Source organism: Epinephelus fuscoguttatus, linkage group LG20, assembly GCF_011397635.1.
Source record: "Epinephelus fuscoguttatus linkage group LG20, E.fuscoguttatus.final_Chr_v1".
Classification (NCBI taxonomy): Eukaryota; Metazoa; Chordata; class Actinopteri; order Perciformes; family Serranidae; genus Epinephelus; species Epinephelus fuscoguttatus.
Window position 1 is genome coordinate 31800630 of NC_064771.1, and position 26463 is coordinate 31827092.

Sequence of the window (26463 nt, forward strand, 5' to 3'; positions counted from 1 at the left end):
ACTAAGAATTTTCCTAGTCGACCAATAGTCGTCATTTAGGGCCATTAGTCGACTAGTTGCCCGCATGTTTACGATATTAATGTAATTATTAAATGATATATTTTGGTGGTTTGAGTTGAAGGTGTGAGAAAGAATAGTATCAGTAACATTGTTAACACTGTGCTACATTACAGAGAAATACAAACCGTACTAATGAACCTTCATTAATATAGGCCTATATTTTATCTCCAAGTGCACGTCACACACTGAGCGAGCCGCCTGTTAATGACGCTGTGGGCTAATGGGCATGTAGCTACTTCCATGTTTCAGATGATACGTCATGTTTGTAGTCGACCAATGAAGATGAGTTTACATATCACCTTGGGTTCGTCCTTCACCTTCTCAAAATGATCCCACACTTTGGATTTCCTGCCCGACATGTTATTAACTAGCCTGTGGAATAACCGCAGGTACCAGCCCTGGAAATTAACCTGACTCCTGTCTGACTGCTGAGAGTGGACACTTCCTGTGTCTGCCCTTTCAAATTAAAGTCACACATGGTCCAGTCATATAGGTTTGGATTTATTTTGACAAGACACAGCTCCTAATAGAGTTCGATGTTTGTTTATAAGCAATAGGTTTGTGATTTTACACAGTTATTATTATTATTATTATTATTAATTCATGAATATCCCCTCTCCTCTGTGTCTCTTCCCCGTGCAGTCCGGTCTGACTCCGATCCATGTTGCAGCATTTATGGGACACGACAACATCGTGCACCAGCTGATCAGCCACGGGGCTTCCCCCAACACGAGCAATGTGGTGAGTTCTGTCTCCTCTTTGTTTCCATCTCCCTCGAGTCCTTCTTGTTCCCCCTAAAGGACATTTTCAGTCTCTCTCCTGTAAAGCACAGCGTGTGAAAGTAGATAAGAACAATAAATGTATTCAAGTGCTGCACTTATATCTGAGCCCCTGTGCTGCACTTTGTGTCTGAATGGTGCTTAGCAATAAACTTGCCTTGACTCAAATTCAACAGGAGGCCATAAACATGAGTCCAAATCACATTTTGATACCTAAATGAGGATGATGTGTTACAGAAGATTTCACAGACAGAGACAGACTGATACAGTCAAACACAGAGTCCTCTGAGGAGAAAACCTCTGTCACCCAGGAAGGAGAGGAAGTCTATTAATGCCATGTGTACGTAGGGAGAGGATTCATAAACACTCCTCTATAGGAGCTACGAGCGCTTACTCTTAGATTAAAGGAGGAAGAGGAGGAAAAGAGACAGAGAGGGGAAGGTGGAGGACGAGTTGAAAGAGAAAGAAGTGAGGAGCAAACAGAGAGGGGAAACAGAGCTGCACGTTCAACTCTTCAACCCCAACTATTTGGTCGCCCACGCCGTGTCTGTGGCCAGGTTACCGTAGAAACGGAGCATTATGGGACGTCATTATGGTGAGATGGGTGTGGAGAGGAAGGGGGTCTCCTTCTCTCTCTCCGTCTCTGTGTCCCATTAAAACAGAGAGAGAGTTTACATGAGGAAGGAGGGCAGAGAGGAAACAAAACTTTGGATCAACTATCAACCCCTTGTTCTGTGTGTGTGTGTGTGTGTGTGTGTGTGTGTGTGTGTGTGTTGCAGAGAGGGGAGACGGCGCTCCACATGGCAGCGAGAGCCGGACAGTCAAACGTGGTCCGATATCTGATCCAGAACGGAGCACGAGTCGATGCCAAGGCCAAGGTAGACCACATGACTGCAGGGAATTATCATCTGTCTAAACAGTGTTTGAATGTAATCAAGTACATTTACTCAAGGACGAGCACTACTTTGCTAAACGTGTTCCAGAGCTGCAACGATAAATTAGTACATCATGAGAGCCATATGAAATTGTTCACTGCATGTTTCAGAAAAAGAAACAAAAAAAGCCTTACCTTATTACACCTACCCACTTAACGGTAGTATTGCTACTTTTACTTAAGTTAAAGATCTGGAGCCAGTTGCTTAAAACACCTCAAGTTTTCTCTTGTATGTTTGACACTTGATATACTTAGATTCATAATTTCCCTGATGTTGAGGGACTTACCTAAGGGTGCTTCACAGAATCCCTTAAATTCCTGAGTAAAGTAAAAATGTTAAGGCATTTACTGCATTGAAATAGAGTTCAAATTGGTAAAATACTAGTTTCCATTAAAACCATTAGTTTGCTTGCTCTCCATCTTGTGATTCGTAAAGTCTTTTGTGTAATGGTGTAACTAACTTTAAGGGACTCCTTAAGTGTAAGACCAAGATAAGAAGAAAACCTTAAATACTTAAGTGAACATTTTAAGGAAACCTGAAGGAAAAGATGTGTTTTGTGCAACTGATTTCATTCTAAGAAAGCCTTAACATGGACTTTAAGGAAAATCTTAACTTAAGGCATTTTGTGTAACCAGCCCATGAGTACTTCTTCCACCTCTGCTTCTAAATAGAAAACACATCGAACCCATTTTGAGCCACAACAGCAAAGCCTCTACTCAACATATCAGATATATTTATCAGCAATTTTTATTTCAAGTTGTGTAAATATTTTAAATTGATTTACTTTTATTATCCGATTCGACACTTACGTCCAGTGACATTTCTCCCTCAGCTGCTGTGTCGTCTTTATCAGTTTAAATTGTTTGTTTGCTTTAACTTGTCAGTGTCACTGCAGTGTAGCCTTGCTTCTTCTTACTTCCCGTTTCGCTCAGTGTCGGGTATTTCACCTTCACCTATGATGTCCCTGCCTGTTGTAGGTTTTGTTTTGCGTTTTTCTTTTCGTAGAAACTAATAAAAATGAAGTTTAAAAATGTTTGTTTGTTTGTTGTCACCAGGATGACCAGACTCCGCTGCACATCTCAAGCCGTCTCGGAAAGCAGGACATCGTCCAGCAGCTGCTGGCAAACGGAGCGTGCCCGGACGCCACGACCAGCTCTGGATACACACCTTTACACCTGGCTGCCAGGGAGGGACACCGAGACGTGGCCTCGGCACTGCTGGAGCACGGAGCCAGTCTGGGCATCATCACCAAGGTAAACCTGACGTGTGGAGACGGATACTTATCGGACATTCACTGCTACACACACTGAACCTACTGCTCCAAAAACACATTAAAGAAACTTAGACTGAGGAAGTCAGTTACAGTTGAGAGTCTGCAGTGAGTGAGCTGGGTCAGGATAACTTCTCGAGTCTGGGAACTGTTCCTGGAGAGATTTTCTTTGTGTGTCTCATTTCCTCACTCACATCCATTTAAACGGCAGCAGAGCGTTTGATGGGCACGGCGTCGACACTGAGGAAAGTCCCTCAACTCTAAATATAGTCAAACAGAGGAGATGTTTCCAGGTGACTTTCAGCCATGACTTCATACTCGCAAAACAAAGCAACAGTTTCTGCTTGTGAAACTTTTGTACTAAATCTCTGAAGATCCTTTGTTGGGTCCCACCAATGAATTTACAAACGATTAGGACAAAGACTCAAATTTCAGTCTCGTGTGTGTGAATATATGCGGCAAAAAAGCGAAGTCATTTCTTTTCAGAACAGCTTTCGCACCAATCACATTGTGCAGCACAACAATAACATGGAGGCTCCGTAGTCCGAACCAAGATGGCAAACTTTGCTACTTCTCTCAACCTTAACAAAAGCAGTGCTTACCAGATCCACTCCTTCCATCTTACCTTTCACAATAAAAGCCCTACACATACGTAAACGCTGTGTATCTGTCAGACGCTGCTCTGGGTCAACAGGATCCTGGTAGTTGTCCCAAATTCTCATCACTGCTGGTATGAATAGTTTAGATGCAAAATATTCTCAAGCAGTCATGTTGCTTTTCCTGTGTTGTTAATTCGTCATTCCCCTGGTGTGTAAAGGCCACACACAGTTGTGTGCGTTGGTGGACGGCTGCTAATGACTCAGTAAAATGAACAACTCTGATAGTGTGTCTCAAATCACATTTTCACGTTAGTACACTTCCATGTAGTATGTACTTATTGCCGTAGTGCGCTAATTTCGACAGGGTAGTATAGTCTCAAACCAAACACAGCCGTTAGCTAGATAGCAAACTAGCATTAGCATTTGCATTATTGTTCGTGGTACCAAATCATGACAGACTGCTAAATTAACCCAATAAACATACTGCTGGCTTATACCCGACAACAGTATAGTGCTGCTTAGTGGGCCATTTCCAGTTTGAGAAGTGGTCCCTTCCCTTCAGCTACGTAGCCAAGATGGCGACCATTGAAGGCGAGAAGTGTCCGTAGTTCCACACTCAACTTCTTGACCATTTTGAGTGCACCATCCGGGTACTCATAGTGCACTGCATTTTTCCATACTTCTCAGTGTGAACGCACTTATGCACTCAAAATGTTAGCATGAGTCTTAGCAGGTATCATGTTTATACCTTAGCTACCATCTTAGTTTAGCATGTTAGCATGCTAACATTTGTCAGTGTCTAGTTTAGTTTTGCAGGTATTTGGTCATAAACTAAAGTTTTGGACAAACCGTCCAGTCCACCCAACTATTGGAAGAATCACCAAAGTCACCAGAGCTCATCATCTAGGAGCCACAAATGTCTGCATGAGTTAAATCCATCCAGTCACTGGATGGAGATATGTCACAGAATAAGTGAAAACTTTAACTTGTTGGTGACGTTAGAGGAATCGTCAGGGGATCACCGAGGTTACCAGAACTCATGAATGTCTTCAGGAAATTTTGTGCCGATTCGTCCAATAGTTGTTGAGATATTTTCAGTCTGGACCAAAGTGTCTGACGTCCCCAGAGCCATGTCGTTAGCATGCTTATCCTACCTATAAGTAGATATAACTCAACCCGTCTGTAATGACTGTAATACCCGCAATCAAATTTATAGATTATATTTTGATAAAATCTTTCCCTGTCACCTGAAAGTTGCCACATGACACAAAATGATCCTGACACACTAATGCACTGCAGAATGTGATCACGTTTAATATGGGTGATCACCTCAAAGTGTTTTAGCATCTTGTCAGCTATGTGCGTCGTACGTCGACGGCCTGTTGCCTTGTCCTAAAATTTGCTTAATCTCAATAGCGATGGCTACGCTTGAGTCTCCTTTGTGAGGCTAGCTATTGATTCCAAATCGGAAAAAGGAAATGTCTCAGATCATTAATAGCCACTGCAGAGAAGTTACTGATATCTGTCTGATATTAAACAAGCAGTTGTAGTGAGAGGCCACTGCTTTTCAAGGTGACTGGAAGGGTGTTCGCCAGACCTGCATTGATCACCAGTACAGGTCAGTGAAGGTCGTAGACGACTTAACGCCACATCTCAGGATTGATGAAGCACAGATGTGGGCCACAGTCCAGACATTACAGTGAGGTTGAATATAATCAAGTTTCAGTAAATCAAGACATGCATGATTATAGATCACTCGCCCATCCATCACCTCCACATTCACATTGTTCAGGGACCTTGAACCAGGGAGCCAGTCTGGATCCTGTCGAGTCCTGTAACTCTGACAACACACACACGGTTACACTGAAACAGAGCTGGTCGATGTGCCTCTGTTGCCTCATAGCTGAAGAATCTGATGTAACACATGCAACACACATCCCACTCACACCCCGAGCCCCTTTTTTAATTTCATCATTTTTAAGCACTGAATAATCAGTTCCCCGTGTTGTGTTGTGTCATGACATAACCCTGCAAATGACTCAATTACAGCCGATTAAACACATATGGTTTTGTGGAGCAGACATGTGTAGAGAATAAGTCATGAGAGAGCCGTGAGAAACCATTAACGGGAGGGAATTTAACAACCGGAGTACAAGTCGGATTAGATTCTGTAATAAATTTTTTTGTCCTGTCGCTGTGTGTCTCTGCAGAAGGGCTTCACTCCTCTGCACGTGGCTGCAAAGTACGGGAAGATCGAGGTCGCCAACCTGCTGCTGCAGAAGAACGCTCCGGCTGACGCTGCTGGGAAGGTAACGTTGGTGTCCGAGAGACTGATGGTTAAAGAGAGACACAGCACAGTTAATAATCTTATCTGCAACACACACACACAGACATGTCAAAGTATTCTCCTCATCACCACACTGCGCTGTCTCTACATCACCATCTAACAATCCTTGTGTGTGCACCCAGAGTGGACTAACTCCACTGCATGTGGCGGCGCACTATGATAACCAGAAGGTGGCGCTGCTCTTGCTCAACCAGGGAGCTTCTCCACATGCAGCTGCGAAGGTAAGAGTCCGCCACAGTGAGTTAGACCGAATGTTCCTTAATGCACTGATGCACCAGAACCTCTCTCCCACTCTCTCTGGCTCTGGGTGAAAGCAGGCTGACCTAGTTTCAGTCACCCACATGCAATTACACCGTGTACTATAGCTGAGCGAAGCTGATTGGCCGCTTGGATCCACTCTAACAGCATCTATCCAGAAAGAACTGCCACTGGAATTAGCCAGGCCCCAATAACTAGTCTGTGTTTTCAGGCAGTGACAGTGAATCTCCTGCCACCAAAGCTTTACTGGGTCCAGTCAGATGTCTCAGAGGACTAATCCATATCTTTAAATGGTCTCTCAGGTTGTAGAAAGGCCTCTTTACACATAGATGTGACTCTGTATGAAGGTTTGTTTTGTACACGGAGAATAAAATGCTGTGCAACTGTTCAACCAGACTGACAACTGAAAGAGCAAAAACACCACTGAGTAACAGCTGAATAAGAACAGAAGAAATCATTAGTCGTTGGTAAAAGAAACAGGAAGCTTCACATCAAAGTGTCTGCACATTTAAAAATAAACAATCTTCTGTTTCTTTGTCCCCAGAACGGTTACACTCCGCTCCACATCGCAGCTAAGAAGAACCAGATGGAGATCACCACCACGTTACTGGAGTACGGCGCCACCACCAACACAGTGACACGTCAGGGGATCACGCCTCTGCACCTGGCGGCACAGGAAGGCAACGTGGACATAGTGACGCTGCTGCTGGCTCGAGACGCTCAGATAAACACGGGCAATAAGGTACGACGTCTGTACGGGTGTGTGGGTTTTATAAGCAGACATGGGAGTAATATTTATGGTGGTTTTTCTGCACGTTCTATAAACTTGTTTTTAATGACTCGGACCTTGCTTCAAAAGTCAGAGTGTCTTTGTGTATTTGAGTAGTGCAGTGGTGACAATTTTTTTATAGGCCAACCAGGAAGTTAGCGTCAACCTGATTCCCTTGTCAAAAAGCCCCTGGAATTTTTCCATTGGATTTTAGATTACTGCAGAAAATAAGCTCTGCAGCAAACATTTATGATACTTCTGATTACTTCTACTTCTCACACTAGGGCTGCCCCCTCGACTAAGAATTTTCCTGGTCAACCAACAGTTGTCATTTAGGGCTATTAGTCGACAAGTCGCCCACATTTTCATGATATTAATGTAATGATTAAATGATATATGTTGGTGGTTTGAGTTGAAGGTGTGAGAAAGAATAGTATCAGTAACATTGTTAACACTGTGCTACATTACAGAGAAATACAAAACCATACTAATGAACCTTCATTAATATAGGCCTATATTTTATCTCCAAGTGCACGTCACACACTGAGCGAGCCGCCTGTTAATGACGCTGTGGGCTAATGGGCATGTAGCTACTTCCATGTTTCAGATGATACGTCATGTTTGTAGTCGACCAATGAAGATGAGTTTACATATCACCTTGGGTTCGTCCTTCACCTTCTCAAAATGATCCCACACTTTGGATTTCCTGCCCGACATGTTATTAACTAGCCTGTGGAATAACCGCAGGTACCAGCCCTGGAAATTAACCTGACTCCTGTCTGACTGCTGAGCGTGGACACTTCCTGTGTCTGCCCTTTCAAATTAAAGTCACACATGGTCCAGTCATATAGGTTTGGATTTATTTTGACAAGGCACAGCTCCTAATAGTGTCAAAGCAACCAGTGAAATCTTGTTGACCTTCCTGGTTGACTAAGAGCCTGTCCCAACACCCACACTTCCTCTAGAAATACCCACTTGCACTTGGTTGTGCGTGTTCACGTTTAGGCTAGTGGTGTTCCAAAACAGAACTGAGGTAGCGGAAGTGGTTTCCAACACTTAAAACCCGCCATAGATTCCAAAGGAGCTTCGACCCACACTTTCAGTGAAGTGGTAGATGAAATTTCCCAGAACACCTTGCAAAGTCAGCAACTTCAGTATGGAGTTAGATTTGTGTCTTTATTACATGCGAGAAAATAAATGATATGAGAGAAAAAAAAATGTTTGAGAGAAAACGTTTTCATACTGATAGCAAAACATATTAATATTTGAGACTAAAAAAAGTTTTGAGAGAAAGTATTTTGTCATAGAATATAAAAAAAATCATTTGAGATTTAAAAAATGATTTCCGAGAGTGTCAAGTGGCCAGTGTCAATCGAATTGACAGCTGGGTGAGGATCGTCTTGGGAGTCGAATTCAGCTGAATCATTCATCCACCATGGTGGATTCACCTGCATAGATGCGCTGTGTTATTTGGGAGCGGAGACTCCAATGTTTGGGTAAGATGATGACACAGATAATGAATGATTCAGCTGAATTCGACTCCCAAGGCGATCCTCACCCAGCTGTCAATTCGACTGAGAGTGGCCAATAGGAACGTGGCCCCGCCCATGACATTATTTTCGCAGCGAGAGCAAAGACTTAGGTTTTGAGAGAGAGAAGAAAAATGTTTTTAGAGAAACAATTTTTTTTTTTAGAGAGAGAGAGAGAGAGAGAGAGAGAGAGAGAGAGAGAGAATGTTTTCACACTGATAGCAAAAAAACCTCTATTCTTTTTTTTATTTTTATTTATTTATTTTTTCCTTGGTTGTCTGCATTTTTTTTTACAAACAGCAAGACCTCCTTGATTTTTTGTTCAATAGCAAAAAAATAATATTTGAAAGTAAAAAAAAGTTTTTTGAGAGTTTTTTTTGGTCTGGGAAATCATTTTTTAAATCTCAAATTATTATTTTTTTTTATATTCTATGACAAAATACTTTCTCTCAAAACTTCTTTTAGTCTCAAATATTATTATTTTTTGCTATCAGTGTGAATTCTGGCAGTGTCAAATATTTTTATTTCTCTCAAACATTTTTTTTCTCTCATATAATTTATTTTCTCACATGTAATAAAGACACAAATCTAACTCCATACTTCCGCAAGTTGTGGAAAACAATTTGTTTCTGTACGATTGGAATGTAGGCTATACAAACAACAGATGGTTGGAGTAGCGTAAACTCATCAGCAACTCAGTTGAACACAGTGTCAAAATATTTAAACAAATCAACTTAGCCGAACAAAATCGATCAGAACTAGAAGACGTCGTAGGCGCCTCCTGTTTTCAGCATTTCTTCACTGTTGATTCATCAGACGGAGAAGAATAAACATAGCACACGCCACAACACAAGCGCTGGAGCCGGCATTTTCACTGCGTCGCTACTACACGTGACATATGCCTGCATGTCGGCCATGCCGATTTGCATGAAGTGGTGTCTGATTTCTTAGGGAAAGATCTCTACCCTAATATTTCTCACTTCCCTCATCAAGGGTTATCTCACAAACGAGGGCACTCAATACCAAGTGGAAGATTTATGGGTAGAAATGGGATTGGGCCTAACTTTGATTGACTGTTAGGGGGCAGCCCTAGTACTTACTGATGTCGTAGAACAAAACGTGAAAGTCTCATAACCGTGTATTAACCACAGACCTTACTTCAGTCATTGAACCAAAAAAAGCTCAATGATTTCTGAGACGAGAGAACCAGGAGTGCTAAAATGCTAACTCACTTCAGGGTTTTATGACTCAGTCCTGCAGCAGTTTATTGGTCACCACAATGCACAGACTTCTGGGTTAGATTGTCCTGTATTCAACACCTTTTCATCACTCCATCTGTCTCAGTCTGTATATCTAACTGTCTGTCTGTCCGTCCTCAGTCTGGTCTGACTCCGCTCCACCTGGCCGCTCAGGAGGATAAAGTCAACGTTGCTGAGGTGTTAGTCAATCAGGGAGCAACTATAGACCCAGAGACCAAGGTAACGCTGCAAGTGTCTTCTTGTCCTTTTGCTCAAGTGATTATTAAGCAAAATGCCAAATATTCACTGCTTCTTAAATTTGAGGATTTGCTGATTTTCCCTGATTTACACTGCTGTCATTAGAATATCTTTGGGTTTTGGACTTTTGGTTGAACAAGACATGTCATCTGAGGATGTCGCTGAGAAGTACTGTAGTATAGTACATTATAGTAATGGATTACATTTCCCTTGGGGGATCATTAAAGTATTTCTGATTCTGATTCCAATTTTCCAAAATGATTTTCTGTACCATCAGCTGGGATACACTCCTCTCCATGTGGCCTGTCACTATGGCAACGTGAAGATGGTCAATTTCCTGCTGAAAAACCAGGCGAGGGTCAACGCCAAGACCAAGGTAACCATTCAGCGTGTGTGTGTGTGTGTGTGTGTGTTTATTCCTTTAACTGTGAGCAGAAGAGATTTGAGCTGTGTCATATTCTCAGACAGACTGTGTACGTCTGTGGGAGCAGATTAAATGTATTTAACTCTCACCTTTTTATTTCCCTCCTCTGCAGAACGGTTACACTCCTCTCCATCAGGCTGCACAGCAGGGACACACACACATCATCAACTTGCTGCTACATCACGGAGCATCGCCTAACGAACTCACAGCTGTCAGTACACACACACACACACACACTTGGATATTTTCAGTTTGTAGCTTGTAATGTGTTCTCTTTTTCCAAATTCTATCAAAAGTACCAAATACTTTGTACTCGTCTAAACACAAGGCATCAAAGACCTTTGATGGTTATGATTTTAGTCGACACTCAAGTTCTTGTCAAGCTGATCAAAAGAAGAGCAGTAGTTTTGATTACCTTGTACTGTTTCAATCCAATCACTCACCTCTGTTTTGTTGTGTTGTGTTTTTTTGTCCAGAATGGGAACAGCGCTCTGTCCATCGCCAGGAGGCTCGGCTACATCTCTGTAGTTGACACACTCAAAGTGGTGACAGAGGAAACTCTGACGACTCAGGTATACATGTGCTTCTGAGAGTATGTATTTGAACATATCATGCGTGGGCCTGGTTCACTGAAATGTATTTAGATCTTTTGTGATTTAAAACACTGGCTTTAGAAATGTTTTCTTATTTTATTTTCTAGTAATGTTAACTTCCATCTGAATTCTTTTTATATACAGCACACTGAAAAGTGTCCACATGAACTTTCCATAAATTCTCAAATAGCAGCTGAGGTCGTGATTTAAAACAGTATTTTTTGTTTTAGAGATTGGGTCTTTGTGCCTACTTTTGGCACAAACGTCCAGGTGCTGTCAGGTTGAAGATGTTTGTGAAGCATCCACATGTTAGAATTTGTAGTTTCTGTACAGCAACACCCATATTTAAAGGATCGTCTACTATCATAGCTACACATGAGTTCGTACAGACATGGATGTAAACTGTAACGTTCAGGCTCATGGAAGTATACAAACATGAGGCGGTAATTCTTGTTTTGTTCTTATTTTGCTGTGTTAGGGATGTTTCTTAGTGGGGCACTAAGGTGAGGTTGGTCCTTTTAAAATATTAGTGACCAGGTGCCAAACTATAAGCAGCACACACCCAACAGGAAAGTATTAAAACTGCAGACAAAGCACTGAAAAAACGCCAAACTCTTAAAGCTCATTTCAAAATGAGAGTTAATCAGAGGATGGCTTTCACCACCCATCCATCCATTTTCATCCACTTATCTAAAGCTGGCTCATGGGGGCAGCAGGCCAAGCAAAGCACCCCAGATGTCCCTCTCCCCAGCAACGCTTTCCAGCTCCTCCTGGGGGATCCCAAGGTGTTCCCAGGCCAGATGAGCTATGTAATCCCTCCAGCATGTTCTGGGTCTGCCCCGGGGCCTCCTACCAGTGGAACGTACCTGGAACACCTCCAGCGGGTGGCGCCCAGGAGGATCCTGATCAGATGCCCGAACCACCTCAACTGACCCCTTTCAACATGAAGGAGCAGCGGCTCTACTCCGAGCTCCCTCTGGATGTCCGAGCTCCTCACCCTATCTCTAGGGCTGAGCCCAGACACCCCACGGAGGAAACTCATTTTGGCCGCTTGTATCCACGATCTCATTCTTTCGATCACTACCCAGAGCTCATGAGAGCTGGGACGTAGATGGACCGGTAAATCGAAAGCTTCGCCTTCTGGCTCAGCTCCCTCTTCACCATGATGGTCTGGTGCAGCGCCCACATCAGTGCTGCACTGGCTCCCTGTAAAATCCAGAACTGAATTTAAAATCCTACTGTTAACTTATAAAGCTCTAAATGGTCAAGCTCCATCATATCTTAGAGAGCTCATAGTGCCATATTATCCCTCCAGAACTCTGCGCTCTGAGAACGCAGGGTTACTCGTGGTCCCTAAAGTCTCCAAAAGTAGATCAGGAGCCAGAGCCTTCAGCTATCAGGCTCCTCTCCTGTGGAATCATCTTCCTGTTATGGTCCGGGAGGCAGACACCGTCTCCACATTTAAGACTAGACTTAAGACTTTCCTCTTTGATAAAGCTTATAGTTAGGGCTGGCTCAGGCTTGCCCTGTACCAGCCCCTAGTTAGGCTGACTTAGGCCTAGTCTGCCGGAGGACCCCCCTATAATACACCGGGCACCTTCTCTCCTTCTCTCTCTCTCTCTCTCTCTCTCTCTCTCTCTCTCTCTCTCTCTCTCTCTCGTATCCTATTACTGCATCTAGCTAACCCGGCCATTCTGGATGTCACTAACTCGGCTTCTTCTCCGGAGCCTTTGTGCTCCACTGTCTCTCAGATTAACTCATATCACAGCGGTGCCTGGACAGCGTGACGTGTGTGGTTGTGCTGCTGCCGTGGTCCTGCCAGATGCCTCCTGCTGCTGCTGCCATCATTAGTCATTAGTCATACTTCTTCTGTTATTATACACATATGATTATTGTCACACATGTATACTGCCAGGTATTAATACATACTTTCAACATATTGTACCGCAGTAACCAGAACTATAACTATAATATTATTACTTTCAATAATGTTGTTGTAAGCTACTGTCATTACCTGCATATCTCTGTTAATTTATCATGTTGATCTGTTCTGTACGACATCTATTGCACGTCTGTCCGTCCTGGAAGAGGGATCCCTCCTCAGTTGCTCTTCCTGAGGTTTCTACTGGGTTTTTTTCCCCGTTAAAGGGTTTTTTGGGGAGTTTTTCCTTTATCCGCTGCGAGGGTCATAAGGACAGAGGGATGTCGTATGCTGTAAAGCCCTGTGAGGCAAATTGTGATTTGTGATATTGGGCTTTATAAATAAAATTGATTGATTGATTGATTGACATCACTGTAGATGCCGCACCAAACCGCTGATCCATCTCAAACATTCTACCCTCACTCATGAACAAGACCCCGAGATACTTGAACTCCCTCGCTTGAGGCAGTAACATCTCCCAACCCAGAGGGGGCAATCCATCAGGTTCGCCAGAGAACCATGGCCTCAGACTTGGAGGTGCTGACTCTCTCCCAGCTGCTTCACACTCAGCTGCAAACCGCCCCAGTGCCTGCTGGAGGTCACGGTGTGATGAAGCAAACAGAGCCACATCATCTGCATAAAGCAGAGATGCAATTATGAGGTCCCTCCCCTTCTTAGTCATTAGGTCAAGGTCCACACTGTTTAATATTCTTAGCGTCACACTTGTGTTTGGCCATGTCGCTGAGCTAGTTTGTCAAGCTGTTAGTCACTCACTCTACAGCAGGAAACAGCCCTTAAAAATAAAAGCTCTGTGTTGAAAAATCACTGCTGAATGGACCTGCGACCCCAGTTTTGGACCACGACCAACCAGCTAGGAACCACTGGTGTACATTAAAGTTTTTTAAGTTTATATATAACTTGTTTTTTATCATATGTCTCCCTGTTTTCAGATCTGCTTATTCTGTCAATGCCTAGTTGTTAGAAATGCTCTCACTAATTACTTGCACTCAGTTCTAGTTTGCCTTTCTAAATTAAGCTGGTGTCGAGGAGACTACCTGCAGTATTGCTTCACAATAAAAGCCTCCCAGTGGCTCAAAGGGCACAGACCCTCTCCTTCCTGGTAGGTTTTAATACGAAACATCTGTGTTGGATCGTAATTTCACGGTAGCTTAAAACAGATTTTAAAAAAATAAACATCGAAGTGGAAGCAATTGGAAGTAATGAATGAAAGCAGTGTTTAACAGAGAAACTGTAAAGTTCTACTGACTGGATAATTATTGTGGAAATTTGCCATGTGAGCCATTAAAGTCCAGATGATTCCACTCCTCCATCTTTGTTTCTGTTCATGCTGGTCATTATGTGAATAATTGCTTTCTAGCGTTCTGTGATCATTTACTGTTTGGGTGGTGTTTCTGTGTGACAGACGGTGATAGAGAAGCACAAGATGAACGTCCCAGAGACCATGAACGAGGTGCTGGACATGTCCGACGACGAAGGTAAAGATTCACTTCACAGCTTATTGATGTTAAAATCAGTTTAACTTTAACTCCATCAGATTGTTCTCCTCACACAACCTGTCCTCGTCACTAAATCCTGGAGAGACGTCTGTAAAATCTCAGGTTGAGTCATATTTGGCTTTTGGGGCTGGAATAGCATGAGATCCCTGTGCTCCTGTGGTTGCCAAATTTCCCCACTGTTGTCATGGAAATAGTTATTTTGTTGTTGCTGCTGAGCTTTTTTATTTCCCGTCATTAACTTATTTCATCATTTGACATTTTAGCTTCAATCATGATTTAAGCCTTTCTTTCCAAAGTGACACATCCAGCCTCCGAACGATTATTCATTCATCAGTTATTGATTCTTTCTTTGCCTTTAATTTTGTTATAAATATGATTTTCCCATATTTTTGGTTCCCTTTTTTTATCTAACCCTCTCCTCCATCCCAATCACACAGTCTGTAAAGCCAATGTCCCCGAAATGATCACAGAGGACTATATATCTGATGTGGAAGAAGGTATTTTTCATCTTTCTTCATTTTTTTGTTCTTTAAATCTTTACTTCTTTGACACCTCTTTCTGCATGTCGTCCTCTGTTCTTAACATTTCCAATCTGTGGCTTCTCTTTGTCTTTGGTGTCAAGATTTATATATTCTTTGTGTCATTTAAAATAGTGAAATATCATGATGGTTTGGGCGATATCACTGGTATTGTATCTCAACTCAGTTGTCAGGGTAAACGTTGGCACTGCATGTTTCTGCAAACCATGGATACGTCACAATTGTACATTATTATGAGGCAGATATGTTGAAAGATTACGTTTCAACAGTGCTGTGGTTAACGTGGTGAGGTTTAGGCACAGTCTTTTGGCTGCTGTGAAACTGCGCCTATGTAGAGCAACAAAAAAGTTTATCTTTACAACCAAGAAAGGACGGCAGAGGAGTTACCTGCACACCAACACAACTGGGCTGGACAGCCACAAAAAAGCTTCACAGGCTGAGATCAATGCATGGTTATGGTTTGAAAAAGATCACATTTAGGTTTAAAACACTCGCCTTTAGAGGCTAAAAAGCTGCAGGAAACGTGGCCATATTTCTGTAAAAAACAGCTGCATTTTGTGGCACAATTCTGGCAGGAAACACAGTGATGTCTCGGTAAAGAAACAGCCACTTTTGGTTTTACTGTCCCAGCTGAAAACGTAGCGATGTCTCAGTAAAATACAACCGCTTAATGACACTATCCCAGCAGGAAACATAGCAATGTCTCAGTAAAAAAACGACCACCTTTAGTTGCACAATTCCAGCAGGAAATGTACTGACATCTCGGTAAAAAGGCGGCTGCTTTTTGGCACCATCCCCATCGGAAATGCAGTGACGATATGGTATAAAGCAATCGCTTTTCGTGGCACTATCCTGGCTGGAAACATAGTGATGTCTTGGTAAAATACAACTGCTTTTCGTGGTACTATTCCATTAGGATACGCAGTGATGTCTTGGTAAGTAACAACCACTTTTTGTGCCACAATCCTGGCAGGAAACTACGGAAACGTATTGCATTCACTTGACAAATTAAAAAAGCCCTGTTTTTCTGAGTAATTTATTTATTTTTCTGTTTTTGGTGTAATATTTTCTGTTTTTCTGAGCAATTGTTTTCCCTGTTTTTGTTGTAATTTTTTTCTGTTTTCGTGGTAATTTTTTTTTCCTGAACGAGGAGACAATATACTTCAAAATCTCACGAGAAGCTCCCACCTGGCACCTGCAAGTGACCCCTGCGTCCATGGTGACTCCTGCTCATGGATGTATTTTGCCATATGTGTCCAACTGATTCTGGAGAATCACTGCAATGTCCAACAGATCTGAATGGGCTTTTCATCTGAACAACCGCAAAGTCTTAAGGTGCCCGCGTAAAGTCGACAAACTAATGATAACACCATCTATATGACTTAAAGACAAGAGTTTCTCCCAGTGTCTCAAACCCAAAACAAAGTAAAACTGGATTAAACTAAACAAGCGGGTCATGTTTGCTTCCATTATATTGAGCTCTCAAGAAAGGAATGAAAGCATCTGTTGTTCTATTGCTCTCTTAACTCAGAAAAAAATACTCAGAAAAACAGAAAAAAAATTACCACCAAAAAAAACAGAAAAATTACACTGAAAAACAGGAAAAAAAACACGAAAAACAGAAAAAAATTACACCAAAAAACAGAAAAAAATTACCACGAAAAACAGAAAAATAAAAAATTACTCCGAAAAAAACAGAAAAAATTACTCAATAAAACAGATTTTTTTTTTTTTATTTGTCAAGTGAATGCAATACGCTTCCGTAGGAAACACAGTAAACAACCACTTTTTGGCACCATCCCCACTGGAAATGCAGCGATGTTATGGTATAAAGCAAGTGCTTTTCGTGGCACTATCCTGGCCGGAAATGTAGTGATGTCTTGGTAAAAACAACCACTTTTCCCAACACTATCCCAGCAGTAAATTCAGCAAGGTGTCAGTACAAACCAACCATTCTCAATTGCACTATCCCAGCTGGATATTTAGCGAGGTTTCTTTAAAAATCAAACACTTTTCGTGGCACAATCTTGCCAGGAACCACCTTTTTTTGGGCACTATCCACAGTGAAAACACAAGGAGGACTTGCTAAAAACTACCGGTTTTGTTGTTTGTAATTTAAACCTAGAGGTCACACCATCCACCTTCCCAGTGACAGAGTCAGCTCATATATTGTGTCCAATTTGAAATGCTGATATGACACATATGAAACATGCAGTGGTTTTCTGAAACGTACAAAGCCAACATTTTCTTATCTGGCGACTGGGCTGTATTTTCTACGAGGCTATCAAGCTTTTAAATCACAGTTTTTCTGATTAATTTTTTCAAGTGTAGTCCCAAACCGTCGCACTGTACACATGTGACACATCATGCTGTACTTCAGCACTTTCAGTTGCTGCTTCCCGCTCCCAGTCTCTCATGCTGTGTCGCTGTGAAGTATCCAGTATTTCCATGCACCGAAATTCAGGGAATATGCCCTTTTTTCTCTCCTGGTTGCCATGCCAACTGTCTGCATATGGCGTTGTGGCGTGTGTGACAGATTTCTTTTCACACAGCGAAGTAGACGGCTCACACACACACACTTGATCCTTTGTCTTCAGAGGGCTTGTCAGTGACGCTTCCATTGTAGTTTCACACATTCGGGCCAAAGCAAACATGGTGTCAGCTGCTCTGTGTGTGTGTGTGTGTGTGTGTGTGTGTATCTCTTTTCTCTCGGTCTCTAGTGAGGCTAAAAAGCAGCTGAACTTGAACTTTTCAGTCACTCACTCTGTCTAATGAGACTGGGGGGAGGAAAGAAACCAGAAACTGATATATTGAGGTCTTTTCAATCAATAGCTTGTTTCATTTCCGCCCTGCAGCATTTTTGCTGAAATCTGCGTTGATGGTAAAGAATGGTTGCTTTCAGTTTCAGGCAGTCACATGTTTAATGCACATTCCAGTTTTTATAGCTGCTAAATGTCAGCAGCCTGCAGAAATATACATTTCCTCGACAGAAGTTTACCTCTCCACAGCGGCTAAAGAAATGCTGCACCACAAAATAATTATTTAGGTATCAATCAGTCATCTGGTGTTACACTGAATTTGTGAGGAAAACTGTTGCATCCCTCTACAGTGAACGAAGAATCCAAAAACTGTATTAAAACATCTGTTTACAAACTCTCACACAAGTCATGCAGTATTATCCACATCTCATTAATCATTGTTTTTGCTACAACATTAAAAATATTAAAAATTAAAACACTTCTGCATAAATAGTCTCAGGACTGAAATACATGGGGCACAGACGCTGCACGACTTGTCTGTCACCCTCACCTGGGCGACCCAGCCGGGGGGTGATCAGTCCCCGACTTGTTTCCAAGTGGCCCACTACTCCATGGATCCCCCCTCCGGATCCACAGCCATCGTGAGGCTCTTTCAGCGGCCTCGAGGATGTTTTTGACGGTTCTTTTGCACAGCTGACCTTTTACTCCAAGGAGTTTGAGGCTTCGACGCAATGACTGGCCAGCGAATCCGCGGCACCCAACCTCAATTGGTTTGACACGGGCTTTCCAGCTTTTGTGGACTCCTTTTACCGTAAAACTTCAATTAGTAGCCCGGGCTATTATTTGCTTAAATAACTGAACTCAACAGGCTTATATCTGGGACAGGCCTTTAATTCCTTTCACACAAAACTTTCGCTCAGCAAAGATGTGTTATAAAACAGTCACAACTTGGATTAAATCAAAAACTCTTTTGATTCTTTTGATCTGAGGACCCTTACGGGCTAAAGGAGTGGACACATATTCTGACTTAATGACAGCTTCTGAGGAAGGTTTTTCATCATGCTGGTAAATCCAAATGCATTACGGTCTTCTGTGGTGCTCATGGTTCCAGTAAAATGAACTGCACGACTCATTTGTGGAGACTCTAACACCAGATTTCCACTGGATGCGTGTCTGTTGCGGAACGGCAGCGCTGGTTATCCGTTGCGTGCTCTGCTGTCCGTCAATACCCACCGACTGCGTTTGTTGTACGGAGCGGTGCAGCTCCACTAGAAGGCATCTCGGTGCACTGCCATGATTAACATCTCCTCGTCCATGGTGTCAACGGGGTGAAATGACATCTGAAAACCTCTGAAATGTTGACTTCAGGCCTGCCTCTGCCCGTTATGTAGTTTTCAAGGTGTAGCGCAGGGAAATATGATCCGCCAGAAACACTGTATTTTATTTTGAAAATTAACCGGATGTTTTATTTTGTTTCTGTGCACGACTTCCTGCCCCGCACGATCTGCTCTGTGCTGAATTGCTGCGTTGTGCTCCGGCGTCCGGCAAAAATAAAAGTCCTGCGTATCTGTTGCGGAGGGCTCCGGAGTGCCGCAGCTGAGACGGAGCCGGAACGCAGCACAGCCGCAGCCGGTGGAAACACACACACATTGACTAGAATTGAATCCTATCGTCTCTGCTGCCGTGCCGGAGCAGAGACGCAACCAACACGCATCTGGTGGAAATAGGTAACCGAGTGAACAATATGCAGCATCTCCATATTGACAAAAGTTTAAACATTTATATATAACATTATCTAACGTTAGCTCAAGTGGGTAGTCAACAACCTGTTTAACATATCCAAAGAACTTCCATAAAAATAAACTGCTTGGCAACCAGACCAGGCCTCTATTAGAGATAGGCATTTATTTGTCACTAGTAAAAGGGAGTGGGTGTTAAATTAGAATTAGGCTTTTAATCGAAGTTTTACGATATTTAAATTCATCGAGAATTTTCTCTGTTTTTGGATTCTTCGTTCACCGTGGGGACATGCAAGAAAAAAACGTTTTCTTTCCTGATTCAACGTAACACGGGGCGAGTAACTGAGTAAGTGTTCCTTTATGTAACTGAACGGACAGATATAATGAGATTAGCAGGTGAACTATAGTCTCTACCAATCAGAGACTTCTGCTCGCTGCCATTTAGATTCAACACAATATATAAATGCAGTATAATGTCACATATAGTAGATGTCTACATATACCGGCCTGTGTGGGTCTGACCCATGAGTTATGGCTCTGTACTTCAATATTTAGTCTTTCTCTGGAGATGTGCTGAGCTGATGACAGAAAAGAAAAGTAAAATGTAAACAGGCTCTGTGTCACTAATATTCCTGCGTGCGTGATTAAGAAATTTTGCAGTTGTTCCAAAGGGATGAAAAGGTGTATTTCTGCTTTATTTGAACAGAGGTGGATGTTGGAAACATCTCCATCATCTACACTCAAGAACTAAACTCATTCTGTATATTTCTGTGCACGTTTGCCTTCACACTGAATTTGTGTGCGAGTTGTTGCTGTTTTGCGTGAGTCAAGTGTCCCATCTTTAATTTCGGGTCTAAAAATACATCAAGTGTAACTGTAGGCACGCACACACACGCAGTCACACACGCTTTCACGAGCTCACATAGCAGCTGCGTAACAGACATGGTTAACGTCTCCAATAACACACACACAGTCCGTGATCTAAATCCGGACGGCCCACAAACCCTCTGCAGTCTGTTATAAACTGCTGAGAGTTTTTCCACAGTTGTTAAGTTAATTAATATGTGGTTAGCATGGATATAAAATCTGAATCATAAGATAACATAACTATGTATAAGGCAATAACATAGTGACCACATGCTGGCTCATTTTAGATGCCAAGTTTTCTGCATGTTCCAAAAACTGATGTCGCACTTCATCAAATGTTTCCAGTGCTGCTTTTTAACGACGACCCAAAATCTGTCTTATGTTTTAATCTTCGTCCCTTTAATGCTGGTCCATAGCTTTGACTTTTTATATTCTAATTATAACACACTAGCTAGAGAAAATATTTAAAAATAAAAGAAGAGCAGTTATTAGAAATCAGAAATACTCTAGTGATCCCCGAGGGTAAATTATGGTTTGTCACTCTAATGTAAAGAATAGATAAGTAGTAAGAATAAGAGTATGAAATAGACGTACATAAATACAAAGCAATGAAATAGAAGTGAAAATGTGAATTTAAAATAAAAGTGAATGTGCATTATGCTACAGTGTTTAACAATAGTACTTAAGATATTAAAGATATTAAGAATAAAATATAAATCGTCACTGTTTTTACGCTGTAAATTTGAAAATTAAATTGCAATTACATCAACTGAGTAAAACAAGAATAGAATAATAATAAGAAGAAGAAGAAAAATGTGCTTTGTATGTTGAATTAGCATCTGACACTGTGAGGGAGGAGTTGTACAGGCTGATGGTGACAGGCAGGAACGACTTCCTGTGGCGCTCTGTGGTGCATCTTGGGGACAGAGTCTGTCACTAAATGTGCTGCTGTGTTTGACCAGCACATCGTGGAGTGGTTGGGAGACATTGTCCAAGATGGCACGAATCTTAAGCCCCTTTTACACTGCCAGATTTTCTTCATCTTCTTCTTCAGATTTTGCTGGCAAGCTGCAAGCGTTTAGACACACAGAGCCGGATTGGCGAGTTGATCTGAGGTGCCCAATTTTCCACCTCGTAGGGTAGACATATTGGCGGAACCTTTGTGGTATAAAAAGAACAAGGCGGCCTTCCGCAACAGGAGGGGCTGTTGAAGACTTGTGGGAGGAGCTGTTGATGACGCCGCACATGCGACCCACTGGCGGTGGATAAACAGGAAACAGCTGATAGCAGGAATTAGCGAGCAGCTAGTAGCAAAAGGGAAACACAAACCTGACAGACACTGTAAAGATGAGCAACTGGGAAGACAAGGAATTGTGCGCCCTCCTTGCCCTCGCAAACGAAGAGGCCATTAACCGTCAGATGACGGGGACGGTGAAGGACGGGCCGACTTACGAGAGAATCACCAAAGGACTGACCAGCCGTGGCTTCCCTCCCACGTCACTGTTTATGTCACACACTGAGCTACACGTTTTGCTACTTGCTCACGCCCCCCATTGCCCCGAAAAAGGCACATTCTGTATGAACAAAAGTAGGCAGGTGGCATTTTGCTGCACTCCCCGATTTTGTTTTTATACTGCCAATGCTCAAAAAGACTGATTGGGCTTTCCTGCAAATTTGCACAACTCCTGAAAGGAGCTTTAGACAGCATCCTCCTCTCTGACACTGCCACCAGAGAGTCCAGCTTCACCCCACGACATTACTGACCTTCGAATCAGTTTGTTGACTCTGTTGGCGTCTGCGACCCTCAGCCTGCTGCCCCAGCACACAACAGCTAACAGGAGAGCACTGGCCATCACAAACTCATATACATCCTCAGCATTGACCGGCAGATGTTGAAGGACCTCCTCAGAAAATAGAGGCGGCTCTGGCTGGTCTTGTAGAGGGCTTCAGTGTTCATAGTGTTCACCAGTAGGTTTACGCTTTGACTTCATCAGACAAAGTTGAGACTTAATTTGTCATCAATATGTTTTTTCAATCTGTTATGTAGGATAAAGCGTCGTCAATTTTTTAAATCAATTTTTCTGAGCTTTTGCACCACGAACAACGAGGATGATTAAACAACAACTCGGAGTTTCTGAAGAGCGTTTTTGGTCCCAACCAATACAACAGACCAATACAACCTTGACAAAGGCGGCCCATATCAGTTCATATCCGTTCATACCTTTCACAATAAAAGTCCTACACATATACTCTGCGTAACTGTTCAGCAAAAGGGACTCAAAGTCAGAGCTTTTCCCTGAAAGGAAACTCAACAGAATAGTTAACAGTCGCTCAGGCATGCATTGTTGCCAAACTAAAGCAGTAAACAGTTTGGATGCGAAATATTTGCAGGAGCAAGTATTTTGCATTTTTATGTTGTTCACTCGTCACATCCCCGGGGTGTAAAGGCCTTAAGACATGACTTACTGTGGACTTGACCTGACCCTTGAATGCAAAAACATTCAATGTTATGTTGTTTAAATGTTCCGCAGTCAGACCTGAAAGAATTGCACACTGACTTGTAAGTTTTCTTATGAGAATTTGAGCCTTGACTTGATTCTTGAGACCCAACAGTGCCCTTTGAAAAACAACATACAAATGCAATGTAGTGAAATGTAATGTGCTAAGCTCCAACACTACAGTTAAAACAATGTGCTTATGTCACAAGTGCAAACACGCAATGTGCAGCCTGGTGAATCACAGTGCTGCAAAGTTAATATAGAACTAGCCTGGGACGGTGCAGCCCTCAGCCAAGGCCAAATGCCCCATCTCACCATGTTAATGAAAGTGTAAAATAATTTATGTATGTAATTCAGATCCAGTCCAAACTTCAATGAGTTCTTCCTTGGCCCATGCTGCACCTTTTTTTTACCAAGTTTCATGCAAATTGGCTCAGTAGTGTTTTTTTATAGTCCTGCAAACAAAGAAACAAATTGAAAACATGACCTCATGGGCAGAGGTAAAAAACAGCAGCATCCATCTTTATCAAATTAGTTACACATATCACTGCTGTATGATTGACCCTCTTACATTTGTTCACCATGAAGGCATACAAGTAAGAAATGTACAAATTCGGCATAACACAGAGCGAGAGATTGATATACAAGGTGAGTAAAATTTAAATGTCCTGGGGGGCAATTTGAGATACAGACAGTAGTCATAAGTCAAACAAAACACACAGAATCCAGAATCACACACTGTCAGGGGTAAATCATGGACGATTAGTGGTCACTGCTGGTTAAGAAAAGCAATAGCAGACGGGACAAAGGACGATCTGTGACGCTTAGTGCTGCATTTAGGGAGGCAAAACCTCCGCCCTGATGGAAGCATCTGAAACCCAACATGGAGGGAATGTTGAGAGTCTGAGACAATAGACCGAACTTTAGAGGTGACCCTCTCTTCATACAGATGCTGGAGGTTATTGAATGTAACACCAGTGATCTTACAGCACAACTTGACCACTTTGTCCAACTTGTCATCAAAACTCCTCAACTTCCTTAAAAGGAACAGGCGTTGGTTTGCCTTCTTACAGATGCCGTCAGTGTTCAAGATTCAAAATTCAACCTGTCATCTAAGGGTGTTTTCACATATAGTCCTTTTTAAATGAACCGAACTCAGTCCTCTTAAAGTGCATCAAACACTGGACCAACACAAAAGGGGCTCAGTTCTTCTTGTGTCCACAGTCAGTACGTTTACATGCAGCTTGAGAGGATTGAGTTATTGGCTTAGTGTGGCTGAAACCGGACTTTTAAATGCGTCAGCTTAGTCCGACTGAAATTGGACTATCCGTAGCTCGACTAACACACCCAGATAATTCGATTGAGAATCGAAGTACTGCTGCATGTATCCACTCAGTCCGACTGGAGTGGGACTCAGCGTTCTGCACATGCATCACCTTTTTCTTTCGCAAGCTTTCACCCGGAAGAAGAAGGAGATGACGTAGCAGCAGCAGTTCAGTATATAGCAGTGCAGTACCTCCCTGAAAAACAAACAAACAAACACCATGGCGACTGAGAAGCAGAAGACGTGCTTCTGGACGGACAAGGAAACTTCATGCTCCGACAGCTAGCTTCCTCTTCGGGTCAACCGGAACTAGTTCAATATGCACTGTATTAAAAAGGATACAGTCAGACGTACTTGGTCAAAAATTCGATGTTCCCTTCTGCATGTATACTCAGACAAGACGAGAAGTCCGACTTGACTCATTAGCCGAGCTATGAGCTTAGCTCGCCTACTGCGTGCATGTAAACGTACTGATTGTCAGTTCATTAGAAAGAGGACTGCTGTGGACTGTTGCCGTTTGATGTATTCTACATTCCACATCTGGAGACGTGCAGTATCTTCCGTGGACCAAACTACTCCTCGTCTTGCGTTCTTGCAAGTGTTACAGGCCAACGTGGTTTCGCCTGTTTTTTCAAGCATCCCAGTGCAACAGCATGTGATTTAGAGGGCTGAATACACGCCAAAGAGCAAAGCGAACCTGGAGCCCTTTGTGTTCACAAGACACAGGTTAAGTGAACCGCACTGCAGACTTGAAGCAGACTTGAAGTGAACCTCCCAAGTTCGGTTCGCTTCAGAGGGTTCTGGGTTCTCTTGGAGTGTTCACATATGTGCAAAACATGTTGAGTCACAGCTCAGAGTCCACTTAAGGCGAGCTCACATTACACGATTTCCACGCGGATTTTGCGTCGCGGAGACTATTGTAATCTTTTGAGAGTTCATACCTGGTGACGTGTGTTTCTGTCATCAGGAGTCTCGGCAACTTCATTACGACCTGTGTGTGCACAACAGGAGATTTCTTCACCGAGCCCTCGCCGACAGAGCCCCAGATACCACGGTGACGTCAGCAAACTGGATATTCAACCCAGTGTTGAATCAGATCTGCCTCCAGGGCTTAGGTCCAAACACAACGCGCTCCCCGTGATCCTGTGGATGCCGCCATTGTTGTTGTTGCTTGCCGGCTTGTCAGTGTTGCCAGATCTTGGGAGAGAAACAAGCAACCAGGGCTATGGACACAAGCCCAAAAGAAGCAACTCCACTTTAGAAACAAGCCCAAAAAACGAAACCCGACTACCAATATTTGTAAGTGATTTACAAAAAAACAAGCCCAAAGTCGCGGCTAATAAGCGGACCTGGCAACCCTGCGGCTTGTCCTCATTTCTTCCGTCCTCCTGCGTGCTGACGTGGGACGTATCCCACCTCTCATTGGCTGAGGCTCTTTGTCAGTCATGTCAGACTTCTCCAGTTTTCTAGCATGCCAGATATCCAGTCCCAGTCACAGAGAAGGGGGTGACTTGCTCATAGGCTTGTTCACACATGAGGACTCATCGTGGCAGGCTACTTGCCGACTCACCTCCAACCCAAGGTGGCTCTCAAGATCCTTGAAAATTGTGTAATGTGAACTAGGCTTCAGAGGGCTGAAAAACACCCTTAGACAGTGCCCAGATACATTTTGTGGGTAAAGTATTCTTAATAGGACAGCTACACACATAAAGACAGACAAGCAGACAGATTCTGTTGTGTGAACCCATCTGGATTTGGGGAAATCCTTCGCAGAGCTGTGAATTCCTGCGATCACTCTTCTGGAGGTGACAGCAGACGTTAGTTAGACGTGTGAGTTGACACACGGAAGCGGCAGGAGGTTGAAAGATGCAGAGGATGAAGCAATGTGTGAAACACTGACAGCGAAGAATCTGTGCTATTTAGCAGATGGAGAGATAAACAAGCAGACAGACAGGCAGAGCGAGAAACAGACAGACAGACAAGACGACACACAAACAAAACATGAAGGGAGATAAATGGTGAAGCAGAGCAGCGAGGATGATACTGTGCTCTATACATGCTGCATTGGTAGAGTTTAGATGTTAGACAACTTAGTCTGAGTCACACACCCACTTACTATTTCTGTCCTGCAGTGAGCTCTAGGTGTCTGTCCCACACACACACACACACACACACACACACACACACGTACACACACACACACTGGATAATCCTAGAGCAGGGTGGGTAGGCGGGAGAAA

General features: G+C 42.9%; 1 protein-coding gene across 6 annotated transcripts in view; it reads left to right on the forward strand.

Moving 5' to 3' along the window:
* The window catches only part of ank3b (ankyrin 3b), a 174964-nt gene that overhangs the window by 80890 nt on the left and 67611 nt on the right, over window positions 1-26463 (forward strand). For 5 of the 6 annotated variants that reach the window (XM_049564428.1, XM_049564429.1, XM_049564430.1 and 2 more), the window contains exons 13-24: window positions 703-801; window positions 1619-1717; window positions 2830-3027; window positions 5854-5952; window positions 6113-6211; window positions 6793-6990; window positions 9926-10024; window positions 10320-10418; window positions 10579-10677; window positions 10943-11038; window positions 14404-14476; window positions 14935-14994. In XM_049564428.1, the coding sequence (XP_049420385.1) occupies window positions 703-801; window positions 1619-1717; window positions 2830-3027; window positions 5854-5952; window positions 6113-6211; window positions 6793-6990; window positions 9926-10024; window positions 10320-10418; window positions 10579-10677; window positions 10943-11038; window positions 14404-14476; window positions 14935-14994 (1318 nt within the window). The remainder of the gene's footprint in view (window positions 1-702; window positions 802-1618; window positions 1718-2829; window positions 3028-5853; window positions 5953-6112; window positions 6212-6792; window positions 6991-9925; window positions 10025-10319; window positions 10419-10578; window positions 10678-10942; window positions 11039-14403; window positions 14477-14934; window positions 14995-26463) is intronic. The other variant, XM_049564433.1, reaches the window with a different exon arrangement.